The 23,945-nt window shown below is 44.5% G+C and overlaps 1 protein-coding gene across 3 annotated transcripts in view; it reads right to left on the bottom strand.

Moving 5' to 3' along the window:
• Positions 1-23,945, bottom strand: part of CNTNAP5 (contactin associated protein family member 5) — a 593,632-nt gene that overhangs the window by 415,046 nt on the left and 154,641 nt on the right. For 2 of the 3 annotated variants that reach the window (XM_053258168.1, XM_053258161.1), the window contains exon 3: positions 18,352-18,545. In XM_053258168.1, coding sequence (XP_053114143.1) covers positions 18,352-18,545 — 194 coding nt within the window. Of the gene's footprint in view, positions 1-18,351; positions 18,546-19,677; positions 19,765-23,945 lie in introns of those variants that run through there. The other variant, XM_053258176.1, reaches the window with a different exon arrangement.

Raw genomic sequence — 23,945 nt, forward strand, 5'->3', positions numbered from 1 at the left:
GATGACACCCAAATCTACTTCTCTTTTTCATCTGCATCATCAGGAAATGGTGCTCATTCCCTAAATGCATGCCTACAGGCAGTAATGGGCTGGATGAAGGATAACAAATTGAAACGGAATCCAAGCAAGATGGAGGTGCTCATTGTTGGGGTTCAGAATCTGAAGGTTGAATTAGATCTACCTGCGCTGGATGGAGTTACACTCCCCTGGAAAGAGCAGGTATAGAGCCTAGAAGTACTCCTGGACCCAGGCCTCACCCTGGTAAATCAGGTGGAGGCTATGGCCAGGAGTGCTTTCTGTCACCTTTGGCTGATTCAACAGCTGCGTCCATTCCTTGAAGAGAACGATCTCAAAACAGTGGTGTACCAGTTGGTAACCTCCAGGCTACAGATGTGCATGGAGCCGGCTGGTCCAGTTTGGTTTGAATCTGGACCAGACTTGAACCAGACTGGGCTAGTTCGGTGCGGCACTCCCTTGAACCCACCCACCCCTGGTCCAGGGGGTTCATGGACCTTTTAAAAAAATATTTTTTAAGCTCACTTACACCTCCAGGGGAGTTGTTGGAGGAGGCAGGAGATGGGGGGGGTCTGCAGAGGTTCCCCTCCCCCCACTGGCCTTCCTTGCAGCCTAAACCAGCCATTCGGCTGGCTCTTTGGCCTGTTCTGGCCTTCCCCCTCCAGAGCAGAGGCCATTTGGGAGGCCACCACACCTGCAATAGGCCTCTGCATGACCCAGGCCATGCAGAGGCTAATTGCGCAGGTACAGCAGCCTCAAAAATGGCCACCATGCCAGAGGGGGGGCGGCTGGTTTGGGCTGCAAGAAAGGCCAGCGGGGGAGGGGGAACCTCCATGGACCCCCCCACCCCCACCACCTCCAACAACTCCCCTGTAAGTGTCACTTTTCTCATCATCCCCTACTCCATATCGCTTTTCTCATCATTGTCCATAGCAGTTTGATATATTTGTCCTGTGTGTTGATGGTTGCATATTAGCAACCAGTAGTGGATTACCACATAGGCCAAATAGGCACTTGTCTACGGTGGCAATTTTTGAAGGATGGCAAATCAGCGAGGCAACTTAGGGTGCAAAAGACAGGCAGTGGCATGTTTGCAAGAGGATGGGACGGTCACAGAGAGGAGGAGCAAGCCAGCAAAACCTGGGGATCAGATTCCCTTCTCGAGCAGAGGGTCGGGCCCAGGCTCCAGTGGGATCTGCAGCTCCAGCCCTGGCAGGTGGACAGTGGGGGGATCCAGAGCTCTCCACTGCTGCCTCCAGGGGGTCCATCCTCCTGGTCTTGCTGAGCTTGCCCTCTGCCGAGCTCCACTCGCATCAACACTCCTCCTCCCCTCCCTGAGCTGGGAAGCTTTTCTTGTAGTGGGGGAACACAGAGAGGATCTTGGTGGGGTGGCAGTGGCGGCAGCAGAGGGGTGCTGGGCTCAGCAGCAGTGGGTGCCGTGGGCAGTGCCAAGCTGCCACTTGCCCTGCTCATTCAAGCTGCGAGGAACACAAGAGGCACACAGAAGCCCGTGGGAAGCTCGGTGGCTGCTGCAAAGCATCTCCGGAAGCTGTAGTTTGGCCCTCCCAGCCCCACACAGAGCAGCCTGGGCAAGTGAACTACAACTCCTCCAGCCCCCTCGGCACACCTCTGCTGTTGTGTGCGAGAGCATGGAGAGGCCTGCCTGACTCCCTGATGCTGCCAACAGGAGAACCCGCTCCTTTGTTGCAACTGCTAAGTGCTTTACTTTGGGAGCCCAAATCCCAGTCTCTCAGAGCCCCCTCTTATAAAAAATAATAACAGCAGCAATGATTTGCAACCAGGTTTATGTCTGCAGTGCACATGCAGTTCTCCAGATGCAGGAGCCCAAACAATCCGGGGAGCACCAAGTGAATTAACTTTTGGCAAGAGAGCATGCAGTGGTGGAAAGGAGAGATAAAAGGGTGCTTGTCAAGGAACTGTCACTCCTTTGCTAATGCTGACCTTTATTTTGCTTGCAACTCTTAGGTGAATGCATGCTTCCTGCATAGGTTTTCCTCTACAGGAAAACTTGGGGGGGGTGTTCTATGGGCGGGGAATCTTGGGAGATCATGGAGGCTAGGAAGTGTTGTGGTTGTGGGGAGATGTGGAGGCAGCTGAGGTGACCCGCTGCAGCAACTCCTTTCTGCTCCCTTTCCACTCCATGGCGTGGCATATAGCAAGCTCGGAGGGAGCAGCAGCAGCAGCACCTCATGGTCGGAGAAACATTCAAACAGTGCAGGACTGTTTTCTAATTATCTCGGGACAGTTGCTCATCCACATGGAGCCAGAACTTGCCTTTCTCTTTTGCCATGCAGCAGTGCCAATTATTTCCCTCCTCCCTTGCTTTCCCAATCTATCTCCCTCCCACCTCGCCCTCGCTGTTCCCCTCAGCTCGCCTTGGCACGAAAAGCAAAGTACTAACCTTGGGTCCCTTTCTAAAAATTTTCCCGCTGCTTTCTATTTGCTGATCATAGGCAAAAGGAAGGCTAACAGGGGCAGGGGGCGTTACATAGGGGAGCAAGCTTTTGTGGGGAGAGGGTTGGTTGCATGCATATTAGTGTTCCTGTGCTTCCCTTATCAGCCCAAGTTTTTAACTCAGTGGGACTCAATACAAAACAATCATGGCCAGGATTGTGCTGCAAGAGTGGTCAGTCGAGAGGCAGGACAGAGAGGGGTGGCAAATCCTTGGTTGCCTATGGGTGGCAAAAACCTTAATCTGCCCCTGTTACCAACCCAACTCATGGTGTGCCGCACCAGTCCTACTAGAAGGGCTATTTGTTAGAAGTGAGACATCTAAAGCATTGCTCCTAGCATTGCAGTAACCTCTTCTGGTCACTAGAGGCATGATGAGATGTTAATAGGTCTGCCTTGGTCAGTTAGAGTCACTTAGGAACATAGGAAGCTGCCATATACTGAGTCAGACCATTGGTCTATCTAGCTCAGTATTGTCTTCACAGACTGGCATCGGCTTCTCCAAGGCTGCAGGAAGGAATCTCTCTCAGCCCTATCTTGGAGAAGCCAGGGAGGGAACTTGAAACCTTCTGTTCTTCCCAGAGCGGCTCCATCCCCTGGGGGGAAGATCTTCCAGTGCTCACACATCAAGTCTCCCATTCAGATGCAACCAGGGCAGACCCTGCTTAGCTAAGGGGAGAAGTCATGCTTGCTACCACAAGACCAGCTCTCCTTCTTAATTGAATTGTTCAGTTGTTGTTGAAGGCTAGTGCCTGTATGTTGTTCTATGTCTCCCTCTCAGTATGTGATGTTTTTGTTTCTTAATGAATCTGTATTTGTTTTTTTGGGTTTTTTTAACTCAACCCACTGAACTTCTTTACAACCAGAGCATACTCTGCTACGTGACAACTTGAATGTTTCTCCTCACATCCCTCAACAATTTTATCCAACAACAACAAATTCCCAAAGTAGTTCACTAGCAGAAGATGGCTCCCTGTCCAAAAAGGCTAACAATAAGAAAGTGTGTCTTTAAAAAACACCTCTTTGCCTAGTTAGCAGGGGTTATAGAATAGGTAAAAGAACTCTGAGCAAAGTGTATACAAAGCTCCCTTTAGACTGAAATGATATGATGCGATTTTTCAAATGTGAGAGGTCTATGAGTATATTGGAATAATATGATAGGAAGAAAAATGTCCCTGCAGTCCAGTGACCCCTGAGCAGGAACCCAACCCCAAACTTCCCCAAATGAATGAATGAATGAATGAGTGAGTGAATGCACACCAGCACCTGAGGAAGTGTGGTCAAATGTTGATTGCTCGACAGATTCCCCAGGCATGGCCCCCGTCTCTCTCTTCCCATTTTCTAGTCCCTTTCCAGGCTGCCTGCTCTGCAGAGGTGTGCCTAGCATAGATTCCCACCCTCTGCCAGACTTAGTCTCTCTCCTTTTCCACTCCAGCCCCTTTCCAAGCTGCTCACTGTGCGAAGGTGCACCCCTTCACAACCAAGTCTTTCTCCCTTCCCATCCTCCAACCACTTACTTCTGGTGGTTTGGGCAGCAGCCATCACCACTCCCTCTTCTTTCCACCCTGCTGCCGCTATTCCCTGCACTCCCTCAGGGGGTGTGGAACTGAACAGAGTAGCAGGAAGGAACCATAAGAGTTCCCTGCTCTGAGAAGAGGGCTAGACTAGAAGTTGCCCAAGTTCTCTTCCAATTTTAAAATGCTATTACTCTATAAAGTGTGATTCCATAGTTCATGTTGCTCAAGCAGAGGTGCTCTTACACCTGGACTTCGGGGCCGAGGTACAGGGCCTCCACAGCCCCTGGGGGCCCCCAAATTCTCTTTAGTCTGTCCTGTTTGGTATGGTCCCCCGGCGTAGCATGTTGATGCTTAATTTGCAAGGGGGGGGGGCCCTCCAAAGGCCTTTAGGTTCAGACTCCAAAATTACCTAGGTGTATGACTCGCCACACAAAACTAACTCAACTGCACACTTTACTTTACCTCTGTGCTCCTGTCACCAAACCCTTCAAAGACAACAGGAAATAGCAGCAGGAGAGAGAAGAGGAGGAAGAAGGGGGGGGGGAGGGAAGGAGAGAGAGCACACTCCAAAGCAGCTGCAATATTTTGCTCTGCCACAGCAATCACCTACAACAAGCAAGGCCCTGGATGGTGGTGGGATGAGGGTGGTGGCACAGGGAACTCTCACTGCTGCCACTTCTGCCAGTTTGCTGCCTGAGGCAATTGCATCAGTAGGGGCAGGGCTCATTAGAGGGCCGTCCTCGAACAGGACTACTATTCATATCTGACATCTGACACAGCAGCACTGCATTGCGTTGCAGGTCCCACTTGGTTGCTCTTATAAACCTTAGAACTTATTCAAAAAGGCTAGTAGTTTGGACAACATTTATCACCTTTGCAATATGACCCGGCATTTTAAGTCACTAGGAACTGAACATAGGCCTGTTGACTGGTTTTGATGACATATCCTAATGTATATTGGATGGCAAATTGTAGGTCTATATGACAAACGGATCCCATGACATATACTATTTCCATTTACAGTCTCCTGTCATTAAATATAGGCTTAGAAAAGCAAGAACCCCTTAGCCATTCTCCGAACTGGCTTGGAAGGCTGCGCATTTTAAAGCTATAACAAAGTAACCTGTATTAAAATCTCAATGGCCTCGTCAGCTCAAGTAGTTTTTATTCTTCAGTAGAAGCAGCACAGAATGACAACATTCTCCAAGCCTTCAAGAGTAAAAGCAAATACAATTCTGGAACACTTAATAATCTCTATAGCCCTAGATTCTCAGATGCTATATATTTTTACACTTTGCTTATTCCAGCTAATACACTTAAGCAACCAGGGTAGACCTTTGATCAGCTGTATTCTCCTTTGATGTTTAAGTTGATTAATTTTACTATAAATTTGGGGTGGCTGGTACAAGACTGATGTATTTCACTCCTCCGAACTGTCCATTGCTTTTTTAAATGCTTCACAATCAACTGACAGACACGTTACATTCCAAAAAAGTACTGAAAGATTTACTAATTCTGCTGACATCTCCAATATTTTTTTTTTGTCATAAGGGATCTCTTCAAGCCTGCTTTTGCTGAGAATAAAGTTACATTTGGAATTAAAATTAATCAGAGTAATGACCCTCAAGGTGAATGAATGCACTTTTATTTAAAATTTTCATGCTGCATAAATTTAGGCGCTATTGAGTGCAAATAATTTTGCTTTGTAGAGGGTGAATATCAAAAAAGCTGCACTGTCCTTTGTACGAAGCATAATATTTGCATGTATTTAAGATATCATCATCCTTACTGCCTTTTTTCCCCTGCACAGGCAAGAGGGCATATATTAAATATTTCTCTTATCTCTATCTTTTGCCTATTCCAGGCAATAGGGAACTGTAATTCAAAAAGTGAAATATTAAAGCAGAGTCTTTGACAGTTATAAAAAAAGAGGATCAGATAAAACTTGCTTCCTAATGATAATGAGAACAGTAAATAATTTTAAAGCCCTTTCTGCATGGGAAAAAACCAAGCTCTGAATAATAAATCAGTATTATGCTCAAACCAGAAGGGGGAGGGAAAAAAGCAGATATAAATTTATTCTAGGAGGGTGCTTTTTTTAGGAATGGCAAAAAGATGCTATCTCTTCAGCATTCCAGTGTTAGTATCAGGAAGACAAAGTATCGCTTGTTGGGTGAATTCTAATTGGAAGGCTGCCTGGAGTTTTCACTTTTTATTTATGTTTTTTTAAAGCAGCTTCTCATCTGCTCATGAGAATTGGTGATTATCCTCAGAGTTGTTGTTGTGTGTGTGTGTGTGTGTGTGTGTGTGTGTTTAAAGTGGCAAGTAAACACTAATGGCCCCCTTCTGATATCACTTTTGTGGCATGGAAGTCATTGTGGCCTGGCACTTGCCCAAACTGCTCAGATAATATCAGAAGTCTTGTTTGATGTGGGAGGAGCCCAACTGCAACTTCTGTCCATGGCAGCATTACCGCAATTTCTGGGATGCTGGCATGAGGAGAAGCCACCTTGTGGGCCATTTCCATGTGAACCAGGGCTTCCGACATTATCTGCAGCAAACAAGCAGCGAGAGCCTCCACACCATGGCCCTCTTCTCACTAAATGTTTTCCCCATTCAGAAAACATGGGAAAGAAGAAGTGGGGCTGCAGCTGCAGGTCCTGGCCCTTCATTCCAGTGAGCCTGCCCATCACACTCCTTAGTGACATGCATTCAGGTTACATGAGAAAGAGGACATACTGCCCATTTCATTCGACTAGAAACCTTGGATGCTCAGAGTTCCCACTACTGTGGAGGACACAAGTATGGCCCACGTCTCATGAAACCAGAATGCACAGCCACTGTGTGGTCAGCAGGTGGCGGCAAGCTGGCCAGGGCCAGCAGACTCCATGACAGTTTCTCCTCCCTGCATTTACTGAAGGGGACACATTTTTGTGACATTAAATTAATGCCACAAGAGACCCTAAGTGAGTGCCTTTACCTTGGAGATGCTACAAAACTTTATCATCCTGGACCATATGAACAAAAACAACACATGTGGCACATACTTGCAGCCAATGCATTCTCATGCCTTGAAATGCAGAGGTCAGGACATTTGTACTGTGGGAATTCTTATTCTTAGTGAGTGCAGCTGGGAAATTTTGGGCTGTAGGTAATTATGCAACTCAGCAACAGCCCAGCTCAATATCTAATTGAACAAGTGGAACTTGTGACAAAGATCTCGTGTGTTATACTGGGGCTGCACAACTCTCAGGGACATATTTCTGGGAGGCACACTAGACTTCAAAGAGAACCTAGTCTGGCAAAAATTGCCCCATCCCCCGCACACGGTACAATAGGAAAAAAGGAAACTGTTCGGAAAGAGAGAGAGAAAGAAAGAAAAATTCAAAAATACAAGGAAACCAGATTCCCCTCCCCTTTTAGCACAGTTCCATGTGCCATGACAGCAAAATCAGTTGACAAAGAAAACCCACCAATGAATCATGGCATCTTGTCACTGAGCCACCAGAAGTCAGAAATGTTGGCTAGATAGAGTTCCCCTTAGGGCATGGAGCTGCTCTGGGAAGAGCATCTAGGTTCCAAGTTCCCTCCTTGGCATCTCCAAGATAGGGCTGTGAGAGATTCCTGCCTGCAACCTTGGAAAAGCTGTTGCCAGTCTGTGTAGACAATACTGAGCTATAGATGGACCAATGGTCTGACTCGGTATATGGCAGCTTCCTATGTTCCTATGTGTTTCAGATGCAGATCAAGAGGACATTTATTGTTGTTCAGGGGTTGGAGTCAATAGGTGACTTCCAAACACTTCCATGTGAGAATTAGTAGTGACCTAAAAGAAGCCAGTTTTGTGACTAGTGACCTAGAGGAAGTAAGTCAACCATAACAGAAGCCAATTCATTGATGATGGTATGTGCACTAAGGAGGAATAGGGTTTTAATACATCAAATATCTCTACTCATAAGTCTCTCTTTCCATAAATCTTTCATACATTTGATGATTCTCTTCTCTCTGTCACAAAAGCTTAGATCCCCTTTAAAAAAAATCACTAACATTTCATCTCCAAAATGAGAAACATTTACAGAAACAATATACAAATCATTTTGAGTGACTTGATCCTCGTACTATGCTTTTGTGGTACCGAATACCGATCACCAAGGAAAGGGGGAGAGAAAGAGAAGGGTTCACTAGTTTACATGCCTTACTTGTCAAGGTTTTGATGTGATTATGAAACTACTTGCATGGAAATTCATTCTTTATTTATGTTCAGCAATTTGTGAATGGCAAAGATAATATGCTGTGTTATCCTTTAATCTCTACAAGAGATTAATGTGAATAAGGATTAACAAAGAAGGCATGTTTGATGTGCTGAGGTGGGGAAGCTATCCAAGTTACAAAAGGCACCCCATGGTTTCAGAGAGTTTGGTATATTCAAAGCAGAGAGGAGGGATCATCCATAAAACATTTTGGCAGTTTCCCTTATAAATGAGAGGAAGGGGAGAGGCCAGTGTTATCTTGAAAAATTTTCATCTGTGTGAGGAATGGGTTTTGTTCTGGCAGCAGTATCAAGGCAGTGTGTGCACATGTGCATTTGGATTGGGTCATTCCTGATTCAACATGTGTGGGATCTAAAATTAACTAAGCGGACATCCCAAAACATGTGAGTGTGTGCACAAACATATGCCTTAGAGGGAATACTGGGAGGAGCACCAGGCAAACCTTAGATCACTAAACAACAAATAAGTCTCAGTGACAATAGGATAGTTTAAGTATCCCACACATTCCCTGGCTATCATCTAAATCCTTTACTCCATTGATTACCAGAACTGAAAGCTATGATCCAGATCTGCGGATAGACTGACCAGATTCCAAGCAGAGCAAGGTGCGAGAGTCACTTTCTAGGATGAAAGAGGAATTTAATATCTTATTTTAAATTTATCTGTAAAAAACAACATTGGAATCTGAGTCCCTGCTCCAGCAACATTCTACAGCTGAAGCCTCACTTTTCTAAATGTCTAATTGCTTTTCTAAAAATCCAAGCAGACTATAAACTGCAACTGCTTGGGTATTTTGAAAAAGGGCAAGAAATAGGATTGGTGTAGAAAGTGTGGAGGCAAGGCTATATAAACCACACAGCTGCCAGTAGAAGAGGATGAGGCTGTTCAACAGGTGGAGGATGAGGACTCTTGACCGCTCGTAAGAACTGGCAGGATCATGGCCGATCCCAGTGGCAATTTGATGGCAAATCTGTTTGTGGAGCCAGCCTCCTAAATGAGGTTAAGGGAGCGAGTGCATCCTTACCTTGTTTTTTTGATTGTGTGAAGGCTGGCTAGCCAGTGCTGTAGCAGTGACGGGTGCCCGCCCTTCGCTTATCAGATATCTACAATGCACCACACACTTATGCAGTGCATCATGTCGTGCATCATGGGATTTTCAGGGGCCAGGACCATGCACCCAACCCCCGACCCTCTGTGCTGCCTTGCTTTATGCATATTATGATAGATATCTTTTAGCTCAGGTAAACAAATCTTGGATCATAGTGCTGATGCTGCTCTTGGTTGTTCAATTAGACCAGGCATCCCCAAACTGCGGCCCTCCAGATGTTGCTGAACTACAACTCCCAGCATCCCCAGCCACAATACTATAACTGGGGATGCTGGAAGTTGTAGTTCAGCAACATCTGGAAGGCTGCAGTTTGGGGATGCCTGAATTAGACCATGCAGTACTTGAGTCAGGGCCATGGTGTAATCTCCTTTACTAGAAATGCCCAGAGTCTTTTTGAGACTTGGAGTCTCTTTTAAAGACTGGGCTTTAGCAATCTGTAACCAGCTGTCATGTCCTTATTAATGTTATTGTCTAGCCAATGGGCACAGTCTAAACTTGGTCATTTTATCACCACTGTAAGCTATTCATTTTAAATTAACATGGATGGCTTTAATGGGTGAGACCCAGCCTAAACCAGATCTTTAAGTGGTCTCATGGGAACTCACCATGAGCCCTTTCTCATGAGTAGAGAAAGGGCTTCAACAGGGCGAGAGGAAGCTGCCTCGAAAAGCTTACCTCCCCTGCAGAAGAGCAGGTCCTTGCCTCTGGGTGGGTGATCACCGGCTACTGCCAGTTGCTCTAAGGGTCGGGGTGTCAGGACACATTGCTCCGCCCCCCAGAGCTCCATAATGCACTGCATGAGTGCACAGTGCATTGTGGGGGTCCCTGCTCCCCTGCCTGAGTCTGCCAGACATGGTTGCTTGCAGCCGCAGCTAACATATGATCCAAAAAAATGAGGTTAGTAGAGCGCTTGCTCTCCTAACATCTTTTTGGAGGGAGGCTCCACAAGCGGGTTTTCTGCCACGGTGCTGCCGAGATCGGACCCAATCCTGGTGGTTCACACGTACATGCAAATCTGGGCTGGGCTCCCCTATCCCAATTTCGCACGTGCTTGTGAATAGCCTCCATATTTATTTTTGTTTTTCTCGATTCTGCCAGTTCTCCCAGGTGACTTCTATATAGTGGCTAAGGCAGCAATGAATTTAGTACAATGTAATCGCATTTCCACAGCCAAACAGACCCATACATTGCTGATTCCAATTGGTTTTCAACTGCATGTGGAACAACTCTACTCAATTAAGGAATGCTCATCTCAAATACTTGTCTAATCATTGTAAATTGTTTGCTAGGAACAATTTCATGATGTATTCCTCTCTGTCCATCTCTCCTTGGGAAAATTACTTTACAGTCTGTGCTCTGCAATGTTTTCTCAATTAAATTCATTTGCAAGTGACCATTTGCTCAATATGTTCAAAATACTATGTGACTAGAGAACTTGTTCCCCATTGTAAATGTATTTAAAATTTATGACCCCCTGGACTTATAATCAAATGTTAAATAATATGACTCAAAATTGTATCCAAACGACAGTCATACAGCAGCAACACTACTCAGCTTGTCTAAAATCCATGCTCAGTCACAAAGGTCACTTTGAGTAAGCTGTTGTTTTTCAACCTAACCTACTTCACAGGGTTGTTGTGAGGATGAAATAGGATAATTCTGTGCATACCGCCCTGTGCTCATTGGCAGAAAGGGCACAATGTGATAAATGTAGAAATCATTAATAAAGTGTCTGGTGGATATATGCTCATTTATTATATTATCAACATACTGTTAAATGCTTTAGCTAACTGACTGCTTTAATTTAATTGAACTGAGCAAGAAGATTGAACTCGTGGTATTTTGGCATCCTAAAATCTTAATTTAAAATGCTAAAGTTTAAATATGTTGAGAAGTGATAGAAGAGACATCTGTTTGACTAGGTAAAGAAGAAGAAGAAGAAGAAGAAGAAGAAGAAGAAGAAGAAGAAGAAGTAGTAGTAGTAGTAGTAGTAGTAGTAGTAGTAGTAGTAAGTGGCATTTGGCAGCTAAAGAAACATAAAAGTATAGGTAGTCACAGTGTGGAAATGACTTGACTAGCATGCCAGAAGTTGCCGGTTTGAATCCCTGCTGGTATGTTTCCCAAACTATGGGAAACACCTTTATCAGGCAGCAGAGATATAGGAAGATGCTGAAAGGCATCATCTCATACTCCGCAGGAGATAGCAATAGTAAGCCCCCCCCCCCGTATTCTACCAAAGACAACCTCAGGGCTCTGTGGACACCAGGAGTCAACACCGACTCGACAGTACACTTTACCTTTATTGCTATATATAATACACTTTAACACATAACATTACTATGACAATAAATAAAGTAAAATTTAGCCAGCACTGCAATTGCAAAAGCATCACTGTGCTTTGCTGTGCAACTTCTGTCTAGTTGAATATTACTGTGCCCTTATGAAAGCAGATCCCAACTTGGCCAAGTTAAATGGTTGCTTGTCTTTTATGTGCTTAAAATATATATATTGTGCTGTCCATAATGTAGAAAGATGATAGTTTGTGGACAAACATGGTACAAACAAATCATTACTTTTGGCATGTGCAGTTTATAGGCCATTATACCAGAAGCATGCCACTGTACTGACACAAGAAAAGGTGAAGATGGGAATGACAGCCATGAAATTGTTTAGCTGTGAGTGATGCTGGAAAGCATCATCTCATACTGCATAGGAGGCAGCAATGGTAACGCCCCCTGTACTGTACCAAAGAAAACCACAGGGCTCTTTACCTACATTCAGTACTGATCTTCTGTCCTCCTGTATAATCTACCTAGGAACAGTTTCAAAGCCACTGCTCACAGGCAAATGAGTTCTTCTTGAGAAGTGTTTGCATGAACAAAAGGCCCACAAATATACTCCAATTTGTGTGACTGCCTTGGATCCAAATTTTGACATCATCACCACCACTACTACCACCATAATCATGTCATCATGAGTCTCAGCAGGACTCATGGGGCAGTCAGTTCATACACATCCTCTGATACTTGAGCAAAGACACACCTTTTAAAGTGGTGACCAAGTTTAGCAGAAGAGTAGTAACCGTCCCTATCCAGGCCTAGCACAGTGTTTTTCCAGTTGCTGTTGCTGGTGTCAACCTTGTGTTGTATTATGTTTTGTTAGACTGTCAGACCCTTTGGGATAGGGAATAATCTTTTTCTTATTTATTTTGCTAGGTAAAATAAAACCACTTTGTGAACTTTTTGTTGTTGTGAAAAGCAGTATTTAACTCTCCTCCTCCTCCTCCTCCAGGCAGTCTTTGACTTAAGACTCTTTCAGTTAAGATAAACTTGAGGTTGGGAAATTGTCACCTTGTTCAACTTTACAATGCTTGCCATGGAAGGGGAAGTTCCGCTGGATGGTTGCTGGTGCATGGGCTGGAGCAGAGGAGGTGACAATGTCAGTTCAGACTCACATTGTCATTGAGGTAGTCCTGGTGGCAGCTGCTGAAGCATCTGGGGCTGCAGAGGGGCTGAATGGCTAACCTTTCCAAGAGGCTCCCCCTGTCGCCACTGCCACTGCTTCAGCTCCTTTCCTCCAGGTTCAGCTGTTGAGCTGTGATGGTGAGAGGTAGAGGGGCTGAGAGGTAGAGGGGCTTTCCAGTTCATGAGGGGCTTCTAGCCTGCCCTCTTGCTTCACAAACTAACTATTGCCCAGAAGGAGGAGGTGATAGAGATGAGCTACCCAGTTGCCTCCCTTCCTTTCACAGAAAGAGACAGAAAGGGGCTGGTAAGGGAAAATGTGGGAAGGGTGAACTGAATCTCCACCATCTACTTTTCTGCTGTATCTGCACATCTGTGACTGTCATATCACCAACTTTGACAGCAGCAGGGGGGGAAATAGGGTATCCAGTCTTGGTTCTGGAACCAGCCCCCCATTTATAACATTGTTTCCTATGGGAAAATTGATTCTGAGTTAAGATGTTTCAATTTAACACACAGTTTTCATGGATCAATTGTATCATCAGTCTGAGGATTTCCTGTACATCAGTCCACAATCTTCCACACAATTTCTGTCTCTGAGAATAGATAGGAAATAACCAGTTTATATTAGCTGGGAAGGATTATATTTTCAGTTGTGGGAACTAGTTGGAAAGCTGAACCGATAAACGTTAGAAGACAGGAGTGTGGTTATACAGAAATGAAGAGCTGCAAATATGCAACATGGCATCTTAAATTTTGGGAACTGTTCTTAAAAGCTGACATTTTAATACAAGTTAAAGTCATTAGTGGTTCTAAGGAAAGGGTTAGAGCCTAATTTTACACAAGTGTTTCAGTTACATACACTTCAAAGAGAGAATCCTGTGTAGGATATGCAGGTAAAATAAATTCTGAATTATTCAATACCTAAAAGACTGGGGAAAAACTTACTTATTCAAGTAATAAGATGTATGCTTTCAGTCTTACAATCAATAGCTGACAAGTCCATACACAGCTGACATTCGTATTGAAAATATAATTATAAGCCTAGTTTGCTGTAAACTACCATGTCCTTTTGTAACAGATTATTTAAATACAAATAGGTTTGGAAAATTGGTTTTAAATGTCTAATCTGTTTTATGTTACATCCCAGCTGCAGAATTTGCCAACATCATAAATACAGGCTGAGTGATTACACAACAATTTATTTGAATTCTTCTTGCAAATGGCCAGTGTACTTTTTTAAAAAAATTAATACAGATGCTTCCGAAAGTATGGAGCATATTCTATAACATGCCTCATCATCAATATCAGAACCAAAGACAGAACTATGCAAATAGGAGCAGGTTTAATTCTGAGCATCAAATTACACACTATAGCACAATACAGATCACACACACACATGCAAGCTGTACTTGCATACAGCTGTTGAAGTGGGTGTGTAAGTCCAGCCCCCAGTGTGCCACTTAGCCCCCCTCACTCCCCCTTCTGCAATGCTCACTGTCACCATGGTCATCTAGAAAGGCAACCACTGTAAGCATTCTGTGATCAGATGACTGATCACCTTAGGCTGCCAATCACAGACGTGCCCCACCCCCGCAATCACACTTACTTTGCCAGCTGAACGCAAGTACAGCTTTTTCCCCAATATATGAGAGGTGCTATTAGCACTTCTGTGCTTTGATGGATTTTATTTTTTTACTGTAAATAGCAGACCCAAAAGTGTAGCATTTCAGAAGATGGAAGTCTCAAAGGAGTTGTGTTTTCAAGCTCCTAAAGTTCATTTCTGAGTTCTCTACTTTTAGAGCTGGTTCTGGCTTTCCCACACCTCAGGGAAAGACATATAAAGCTGTTCACATGAGCAACCCTATCCAGGCTGGGAAAGCCCTCCCTGGGTAGGGCTGCTCATGTGAAGTGCTGGGAATATGGTGGATTCTGATGCTGCCTCACCAGATAGTTCAGGAATTTCCCTTGGGTTATTATCCAGGCCTGCAGCCCAAGCAGACACTAGGGATGTGAACAGAACCTTCCAGCACCCACTCAAACACCCCCACCCCCACCCCCCGGTTCGGCCCGGGCTTTTCACAATCTTGATTTTGTAAAAATAATAATTAATAAACATTTTTAACCTTTTACTCCCTTCAGGGAAGTTCCCCATCCCCCCGCCAGCCTTTGAAATGACTCCCTCGGTCAGTATGGCTGCTCTTCGGCCAGTTTTTGGCCTTCACCCAGTGGCCCAGCAGCCATTATGGAGGCCACGTGCCTGCGCACATGGCCTCTGCATGGCCTGGGCTATGCAGAGGCCATGTGTGCAGGTGCATGGCCTCCATAATAGAGGCCATGTGTGCAGATACATAGCCTCCATAATGGCTGCCAGGCTGCCAGGTGAAGGCCGAAAACCAGCCAAAGAGCAGCTGAACTGGCCAAGGGGGTCATTTCGAAGGCCGGCAGGGGGAGGGGAACCTCTGTGGACCCCTCTGCCCCCTCCAGGAATTCCCCTGAAGGGAGTAAAAGGTTTTTAAAAGTTTTTTAAAAAACAAAATCAAGACCGCGAACCCCCCAAACATTCGGGGGGGGGGAGGTTGGTCTGGCGTCAGACCGAATAGGGGGTGGTTCAGTTTGACCCCAAATGGTCGAATCAAAATGGTTTGATGTTGAACACGTTTGACAATGAACCTGTTTGCACACACTTACCAGACACAGATCTGGGCATCTAGAGTGCCCAGCTTGAGCGGTGATTGTGTGTGCAGCAGTGTGGCATAGCAACAGGAGCAAGAGGATCGTGTGGGTGAAGGTAAGTATACGCCTGCCATTTGCCCAGCTACTCTTAGCCACCAGGGATTTCGATCATGTGAACAGTCTTATATTGTTTCTCCCCAGCCCAGTGTCCACCAAAAACAAGCTGCAGAGCATATTTATCCATTTGAGCATCTTCTCTCTTGTATGGCAGTGTAGTCCACCCAAGCTCTTGTTCCCTGTCCTTGATTGTGTCTTGAATGTTCTGTTCTGGAAAATGTAGGCACTTCTGGCCCACTCTGATTTCTAACCAACTCCCTCTGGATTTTAGAACCAGCCTTCTTGTGTCTGGCTAGGAATGTCAGCTCTGACAAGCTATTCCTGGAGATCCCCCCTCACACATACACACACACAATTTTCACAATATCAAGCCATTCAAATCTCCAGAATTCCTTTCTGTGGTCATCTGGAGATGGATGCTGCTTCCTTGAGACTCCAGGCCAATCCTGGAAAGTTGATAACCCAGACCTAGTCTGACCATTATACATGTTTAATATAAAATGCAGTAGAAAGAGGCAACAAACTTGGGCTTACTAACATGTAAGCACATCACTGCAAGCACACCACTCCCTGAGTAGCTATGATTGCTTGTGGCTCCCTGTCAAGTGCATGTTAATAGCCAATCCAGGTTTGTGCCGCTGCATGAAGGTGTGAAAAAACCTTGAAAGGGTAGCAGCACTTTGGCTTGGTTTTCATTGGAACATATTATCCGATTTGAGAAAGTGGGATTGATGTGGATAAGGCAGTCAGAAGAGGAAGAGATGGAAGGGAGAACTTATCCGGTTACTTCGCCAGCACCTACCACCACTATTATGTGATCAATTGGGGTTGAGTGCTGCGAAACAGCTATGAAACGTTTCTCTTCAGGCTCCAGATCTTCTGTATAAATTATCACCCTCCAACACAAGGGAAAATTTCCGGCAAGTGGAAAGTCTGGCAGGTCTTTCATTTCTCTCTTTCCTTCCTTGCTATTTTGTAGCACAAATTACTTCTTTGAAAGACCCAGCAACACTTGGCTAAGGTGTATTTGCTATCCTAATGGCAACTGAAGCATGGTCTGGCTTTTTGGTTCTTTCTACTCTCTGCTTGTGGTACTATGATCTGGGGGGCCATATGCTGTATTCTGTTTTATATTGGTTTATCTCTTCAAGATAGGGGGATAGGGAAGATCCTAGATCATTGTGGAGAGAAATGAGCTGGATGACCTTCAGCTCCTTATCAGCCTTACTATCCTGTAATTGTGTTCCCCACAAGAAACTTATTTCACCATTGTCAGCATTAGCAGAAACTGCACTTATCTGCAGGCCATCTATTCCCATGGTGAACAGTAATAGAAATAAGGAAGCACACCATGTTACACAATCACTTGAAGGTGTAACGTTGCCTGGTCTCCTTCCAGTTTTTTTTAATAGCATATAGTATTTTATTACCTTTCTTCCTGATAAGATTTCATTGTTCACCGGATAGCATCTAAACTGCTAAGATTACAGCATCAGCCAGCAATTACAATTGCAACAAGATACTTTTTGGAATGCAATTGGGGCAAGAAATGCTCAAAGGCTAAGGTGTGCTGTTGGGAGAGAGTAAGGCTGAGGCCCATGAAAATTCAGTCCAAATGTCCACACAGCCATGAGGCTCATTGGGTGACCATGGGCCAGCCACACACTTTCAGCCTAACCTGCCTTACAGAGTTGTTGTGAGCATAAAATGGAGGAGGGGTCACAAAGCATCCTGAGCTTCTAGGAAGAAGAGTAGGATAGAAATGCTATCATTCAATCACAATGTGAGAAGTACACAGTAGTTCCTTAAATAGTAAGTTAAGTGTTCAAAGCACTACATATACATTATCTCAGCAATTCTTACAATAGCCCTCTAAGCTTGGCCAGTATTATTATCCCATATGACAGATAGTCTACGTCAACGGCAACTTGCGTAGAAGCACTTAGTATATTTTTGGATGAAGTGAGGTTGGAACAACAGACTTCCTTGTTCACAACCTTTTAGCCATTAGCTACACAAACTTCTCACCCTGACCCTACTGAATATGGCTCAATATCAATACAATTAAATAATTATTTAGTTAATTACACAATTAACGATTGTATTCAAACAATTCAAACAACACCTAGCACTGGACACATCTGTGATGTAGAGATCCCAATCATGTGCAGAACCAGTTTCAATACCAGCCACAATCTACATATTTATTGCTTAGTGTTAAAAGAACAAACAATTTTGTATTCCTTTAACTAGTAATACTGTTTTGGGGGTTCTCTCACAGTCAAACATGGTGTTATTAGACTGTAGAGCCTGTGTATGAAGGTGTATGATCAAGGACTTAACTACTGCCAACCCACCCACCCCCGCCTTCCAAAAAAAACCCCCATAAACCATGAGCATTGGAAGAATCTTTTGTTTGCCTTTTTAAAAACCTCTGGGTATGTATCACTGGTTTATTTCTTTGATTTTCACAGCCAAACACAAAAAATGCTTAAAGATTTCATAGATGTGGGCTATTTCCACTGCAGTTCTCAACTGTAGTCCCATTGAGGCTTGGATCCTTTATTCATTCACAGAGAAGAATTATATCCCTACAATAGTGCACCCTTCCCAATGTCTCTGGTGAAGAATAACCTGCATTTGAGATCAGATTCAAATCTGTAAGCCAGTAGTTGTTTCCACTGTTATCAATAATTCAAAAACTTCAGACCTACCCAAATGATGTCTTCCTCTCTATACTGCTTCCAGTTGCGACCTGTATCACTGAACATTAGAATATAGCTGGTTGTCCAGTCTGAGCTTCCATACCTTCCTTGAGTAGCAACACCTGTAATCTCCACTCTGTCTCCCAAATCAACCTGGAGCCATTGCTCCATGCTAGAGTCAAATGGGGACCAGCCACCAGCTCCTAAGAGAGATCAGAGAAAGAGGAGAAGAAATCTTACTATCCACATACATTGGTAAAATGGTATACTATATATTGCCTCCACCTAATATTTACATTTTACAAATCAAACTGTCAGAATATGCAGCAGTGACATCAGGCCAGGCACACTCTCACAGGGTCTCTGTCCTGCTCACATGTTGAAGCTGGTGTTCATCTGGACCAACTCATTAACAGTTATATTAATTTTTAAATTGTTACCATTTTAACCGGGAAAGTACATGTTATCAAGTGTCACATGCTCACTTCTTCCTGTGGCATCCTCATGAATATTTCCAGGGAGAAGTGAAAATATATACATGCAATATGTAAAAGTAATCTGGCCATGAATTCAGCCCCTTTGCCCCTTTGCCCCTCCTGTGAATGCCCATGGAAGGACCACAAGTTGAAATAGTTTCAAAAACTTAAAATAGAGGGAACAGAATATGTGGAGCCATACACAGAAAACAAAGAGAATGGAACAAGATTGTGTATTATGTCAGCAGCATATTTTCTAGCAGCACAAACATTTTACAAAAGAGCCAAGTTTAAAGCATGAGGTTATAATTACAAACAAAGCCACCTAAATTTAATTTGAGGTTTGTTCTTAACCTCAGAGGATATGAGAAGAGGGCATAATAAAAAAAAGTGCTTTTGAGCATATGCAGAATGTTTTACGTTGCCCCTAAGTAACTATGGCTTTCCTGATCCTGAATATCTAGAATGGGAGAGAAGGCTTCCAGGCTAGATGGTGTGTTTTAGAGGCAGCCCCTCCATCACTGCACACAAAACCCATGAAGAAAGGCATGCTTCAGGTATGGAGGAACAGAGAAGAGTAAGGACATTCCAGACTTTTGGCACTGGATCCAGGAGCAGGTCTCAGAGCTCTTCGATAGTGCTATACTGATTCAACTTTACTTCCATTTCCCAACAGGTCCGCCCACCCACCCCCTTTTGTCTTCAGTCCACATCTTAGCCTACCATCTTCTCACTCTGCACATTTCTATCTGAGATGTTATTATTTTCTGAAAATGATAATTACCAAAAAAAATGAATTGAAAATGTGATGTACAAAAGAATTTGAAATTTCACACCAGCTAACTGGGCAAAGATATACCTTTTCCAGTGGTGGCTCTGTCTCTTCTAGTAAGCAGTGAGAGAATGGCTGTCCCTGTTCAATACCCAAGCCCTTTCTTCTGCTCTCAGTCTGATGACTACATGGGGAGGGGGCACTTTTGTCAATTCCTGCTTCCCTCTCCAGCCCCCTATACTGCATACCATTCTGTCTCTGAGGGACCCTCAACCCCAAGGAGAAATTTGGGGTGAAGGGGTGCAGAGGGCTAAAGAGGAAAGAGAAGATCAATGAAAACTATTTGGCCAGACAGCACAAGTGCAAGTCAGGGTTTCAGTCCAACCCAGCAGCAGAAACTGGGCAAAGTACGTATTAAATAAAATAAATATTAAATAGCACTTTAAAAGGAATGGAAAGACTGGTCCTGGCCCCAAAGGGCTTAGTGTCTAGACATTAGCCCCATCCAGCCATTAGCCTTCTTCAGACATTATCCAACATAGCAAAATGCATGCTTACAACATGGAAAACAAGTAGGAAGTCCCGCCCCAGCACTGTCACTCACTCCCGCTCTCCAGCCACTCACAGTTACAGCAGCAATCATCTGCAGAGGAACCCACTGAAACCATGAGGGAAGGTGCATCCATAATCTGCAGTTTGGATCTCCCCAAGTTGCTGATCAAGGAAGTGCCTTCCCTCATGGTCACAGCGAGTCCCTCTACAAGTGAGCGCTGCTGTAACTGTGAGCACCTGGAAAGCGGGGGCGAGTGACAATGCTGGGGTGGGACCTTCTACCCACTTTCAGCACTACAAGCATGAGCAGTTTTCAGGGGAAAGTGTCTCAATAGACCTAATCTCTGCATTGAGGTCCTGTCCACACTCATTATGCAAGTGTTGGGCATACATGTCAATAGTAGGGGTATGCAATTCGGATTTTGGGTGTTTCGGCTCAGACCCGAGCCAAAACACCCCCGTTCTGTTCTGTGGCTGAATATGGCCCTCCCGAATCACCCCCCGATTCGGTTCGGACCTGAATTTATTTGGGTCTGAATCTGAATTGATTTGGGGCAAAAAAGTGGGTCCCAGAGGGAAAATAGTGGGGTGGGGTGGTAGTGCCCAATGGGTGGAGGCTACCACCCAAATTTCAGGGGGATTGGTCAAAGGGCTGATTTTTGGTGAATTTTTGAAATTTTAGTGTCTTTGGGGCAGATAGGGGGCATAACGTGGGATCTGGGTCAAAAGAGTGGGGTGGAGTGGTAGTGCCTAATGGGTGGAGGTTACCACCCCAATTGCAGAGGGATTGGGCAAAGGGCTGATTTTTGGTGAATTTCTGAAGTTTACGTGTCTTTAAGGTTTTCCCCCATGACGGGTGTATTGCTTCACGTCGGGGGGAAAGGGGTGTCCTAGTGCTGGGTGGGGTTGGTGGTAGTGCCGGGTAGGGGCAAGGAAGCTACCTGAATTTTTTCAAAGAATTTGGGCAGCAGGCTGATTTTTGGCAAATTGTTGAATTTCACGCGTCTTTAAGGTTTTCCCTCATAAGTTATAATGGAGCTTTCAGCAGCCCCATAAGTGCACTTGGGGGGTGTTGGGGTGGCCCAGAGCGAGTGGTGGTGTAGTGCACATAGGGTGCCAACCACCCCCATGGGTTTCTAACCCATGGGGTACAGGGTTCTGTTGTTTCAGAGGTTTTCTGAGTGTGGATTCTATGATAGCAAATTAGAGTGGATTCATGGTGTCTCATTGAAAATCTCATTTGCTATCATAGAATCCACACTCAGAATACCTCAGAAACAACAGAACCCTGTACATCATGGGTTAGAAACCCATGGGGGTGGTTGGCACCCTATGTGCACTACATCACCACTCGCTCTGGGCCACCCCAGCACCCCCTAAGTGCACTTATGGGGCTGATGAAAGCTCCATTATAACTTATTATGAGGAAAAACCTTAAAGATGCAAAAACTTCAACAATTAACCAAAAACCAGCCCTCTGCCCAAATCCTTTGAAAAAATTCAGGTAGCTTCCTCGCCCCAACCAGGCACTACCAGCAACCCCACCCCGCTCTAGGACACCCCTTTCCCCCTGACGTGAAGCGATACACCCTTCACGGGGAAAACCTTAAAGATGCATAAACTTCAGAAATTCACCAAAAATCAGCCCTCTGCCCAATCACTCTGCAATTGGGGTGGTAACCTACACCCATTAGGCACTACCACCCCACCCCACTATTTTGCCCCTGGCACCCGAAATTCGAGCAGACGTCACATCCAACCTTTTTGCATTGAAGTCAATGGGATGCAAAAAGGCGGGAAATTCAAATAGACATCATAGCTCAAAACGAAGGGGGGGGGGGAGAAGGCAAAAAAATGGAGGTCCAAATCACGCGAATTTTTGGGCCTGAAATTCGGGTCTTTCGGCTCGTGCCCTAAATTTCTCGGATCTTTTTGTGGGTGATTCGGTTCGGCCCCGAATCACCCGAAATTTGCTGTTTCGGGCACAGATCGTTCTGTGCCCAAAACGTTTTGCACATCCCTAGTCAATAGGGCTATAGACACAAGGGAGACAGCAGAAGGATAGGAAAAATGGAGGTGGAGAAAACAGGGATGCAAACATAATTGTTTAAGCTTGTTTCAGTTATGTACTTGAGTTTAGGGGGGCTATGCCAAAGGCTTCATGGAAAAGACAGATTTTCAGAAGGGATTTCAAGGAAGTAAGAAAGGAAGCATCACATGGGTTTCGGGAGGCAGCTCCAAGCATAAGGAGCAGCCAGAAAGAGAAGTTTATATCTGAGGTAATTAATTGTATATGGGAAGCAGATTTTTAAATTACACAGTTAGCCATATAGATAAGAAGCTGTATTCTGTCAAAGCAGCCTGAATGCCAGGTGTTATATGAGTTGCCAAAGTAAATATTTTTGCTTTTCCTGAACACAATGCATGTTTTTGCACAACTAATGCAGGGGAAGAAAAAGACAGGTTTGCATCTGCTCCTCAGAGGCTGTGCCTCCTCTCTTCTCTCCCTCCCCCGCCCCCACCTGCAAATTATTTTCAGAGGATTGCTTCCTTTAAGGAAAAAAAGTAATGAATGTGCATATTTTGGCATGTTTGGAGTGTAGTGCTTTCTTTCCTGCCATCTGTTCCACCACCCTCTTGTGACATATACACTCCAGGGAGCATATGCCAGTTGTTAAGGCCCAGGAAAACGAAAGTGTATTGGTACAACAGTAGCAGCAACACAGAGAGGAAATCGTACAGGAGCAGGTTAAAAACCCAGCCAGGCGAGTAAAGCACACTGCAGGTATATTTCAATGACTCTCTCTTATTAAGATCAGCTCAGCCAAATACAGTTTGTGGTTTTATCACATCTGTTCTATTTAGATTCTCCACGATCTCCAGTACCACCACCACCAGAAATATCCACAATGGCTCAGAATCACTCATTAAATTAGAAGGCCTGGATGATTAATGGCCTTTCTGTAGAATTAGCAGTTTATAAAAATAAACTGTGAGGGATTCCATATTTTCCTTTTCCTTTTGCCCACATCAGAGAAAAATTGTATGTAGGAACAAAGAGAACCACATCCCTCTTTGGACCTATTTCTCACAGCAAGTTGGATGTTGCTACACGTAGGCTGAGAAAGGGTCTCTCATTGGTCTCTGTGCTAGACGACTCCTATAGGTGACCTCACTTTCTCCATGGCAACAAAATGTGATACAAGAGAAGCTGAAAGACATGGGCTTCCAGGCTTTCAGTATTAAACAACAGCAAAGGATGTAAGACAAAATGTACAGGTGACACAAAACTGAGAAGAGCTGTTAAAAGATCCTTTTAGAGGAATCCAGCCTAACGGAACTGATGTCCTTGCCAGCGGTGTCTGTGCATGCATACAATCTGCCATGCATTTTAGAAACAAAAACTATAGAGCAAATGTTTAGGTCATAGGGACCATTCACATACAAATTGTGCATAAGCTAAAAGTATTTCAATAAGGCCAGTATTTTCATTTTTACTTCTTTCAATATATTCCTCTTTGTATTTTCCTCATTGTATGGAAATTGAGATCTGGAGATCTGGAGCTTAGATCACCAACAGTAATGATATGTGATGCCTCTCTTGAGCAAATAACAGTTTTAAAAAGCCAATTCAAAGAAAAAGTATATTACAGAGTGGAGGGGATAATTATTCAGTTCTAATGGCTTTATACTGTTTTGACTCTCAGATTTTCGGATGCTTTCCAGTTGTACTGGTTTCCTTTAACACAAAAATCAAATACCTCACATCTGAGGAGGGGAGGGGAGTTTCTCCGTCAACACAT

This window comes from Hemicordylus capensis, chromosome 1 (assembly GCF_027244095.1).
Source record: "Hemicordylus capensis ecotype Gifberg chromosome 1, rHemCap1.1.pri, whole genome shotgun sequence".
NCBI lineage: Eukaryota > Metazoa > Chordata > Lepidosauria > Squamata > Cordylidae > Hemicordylus > Hemicordylus capensis.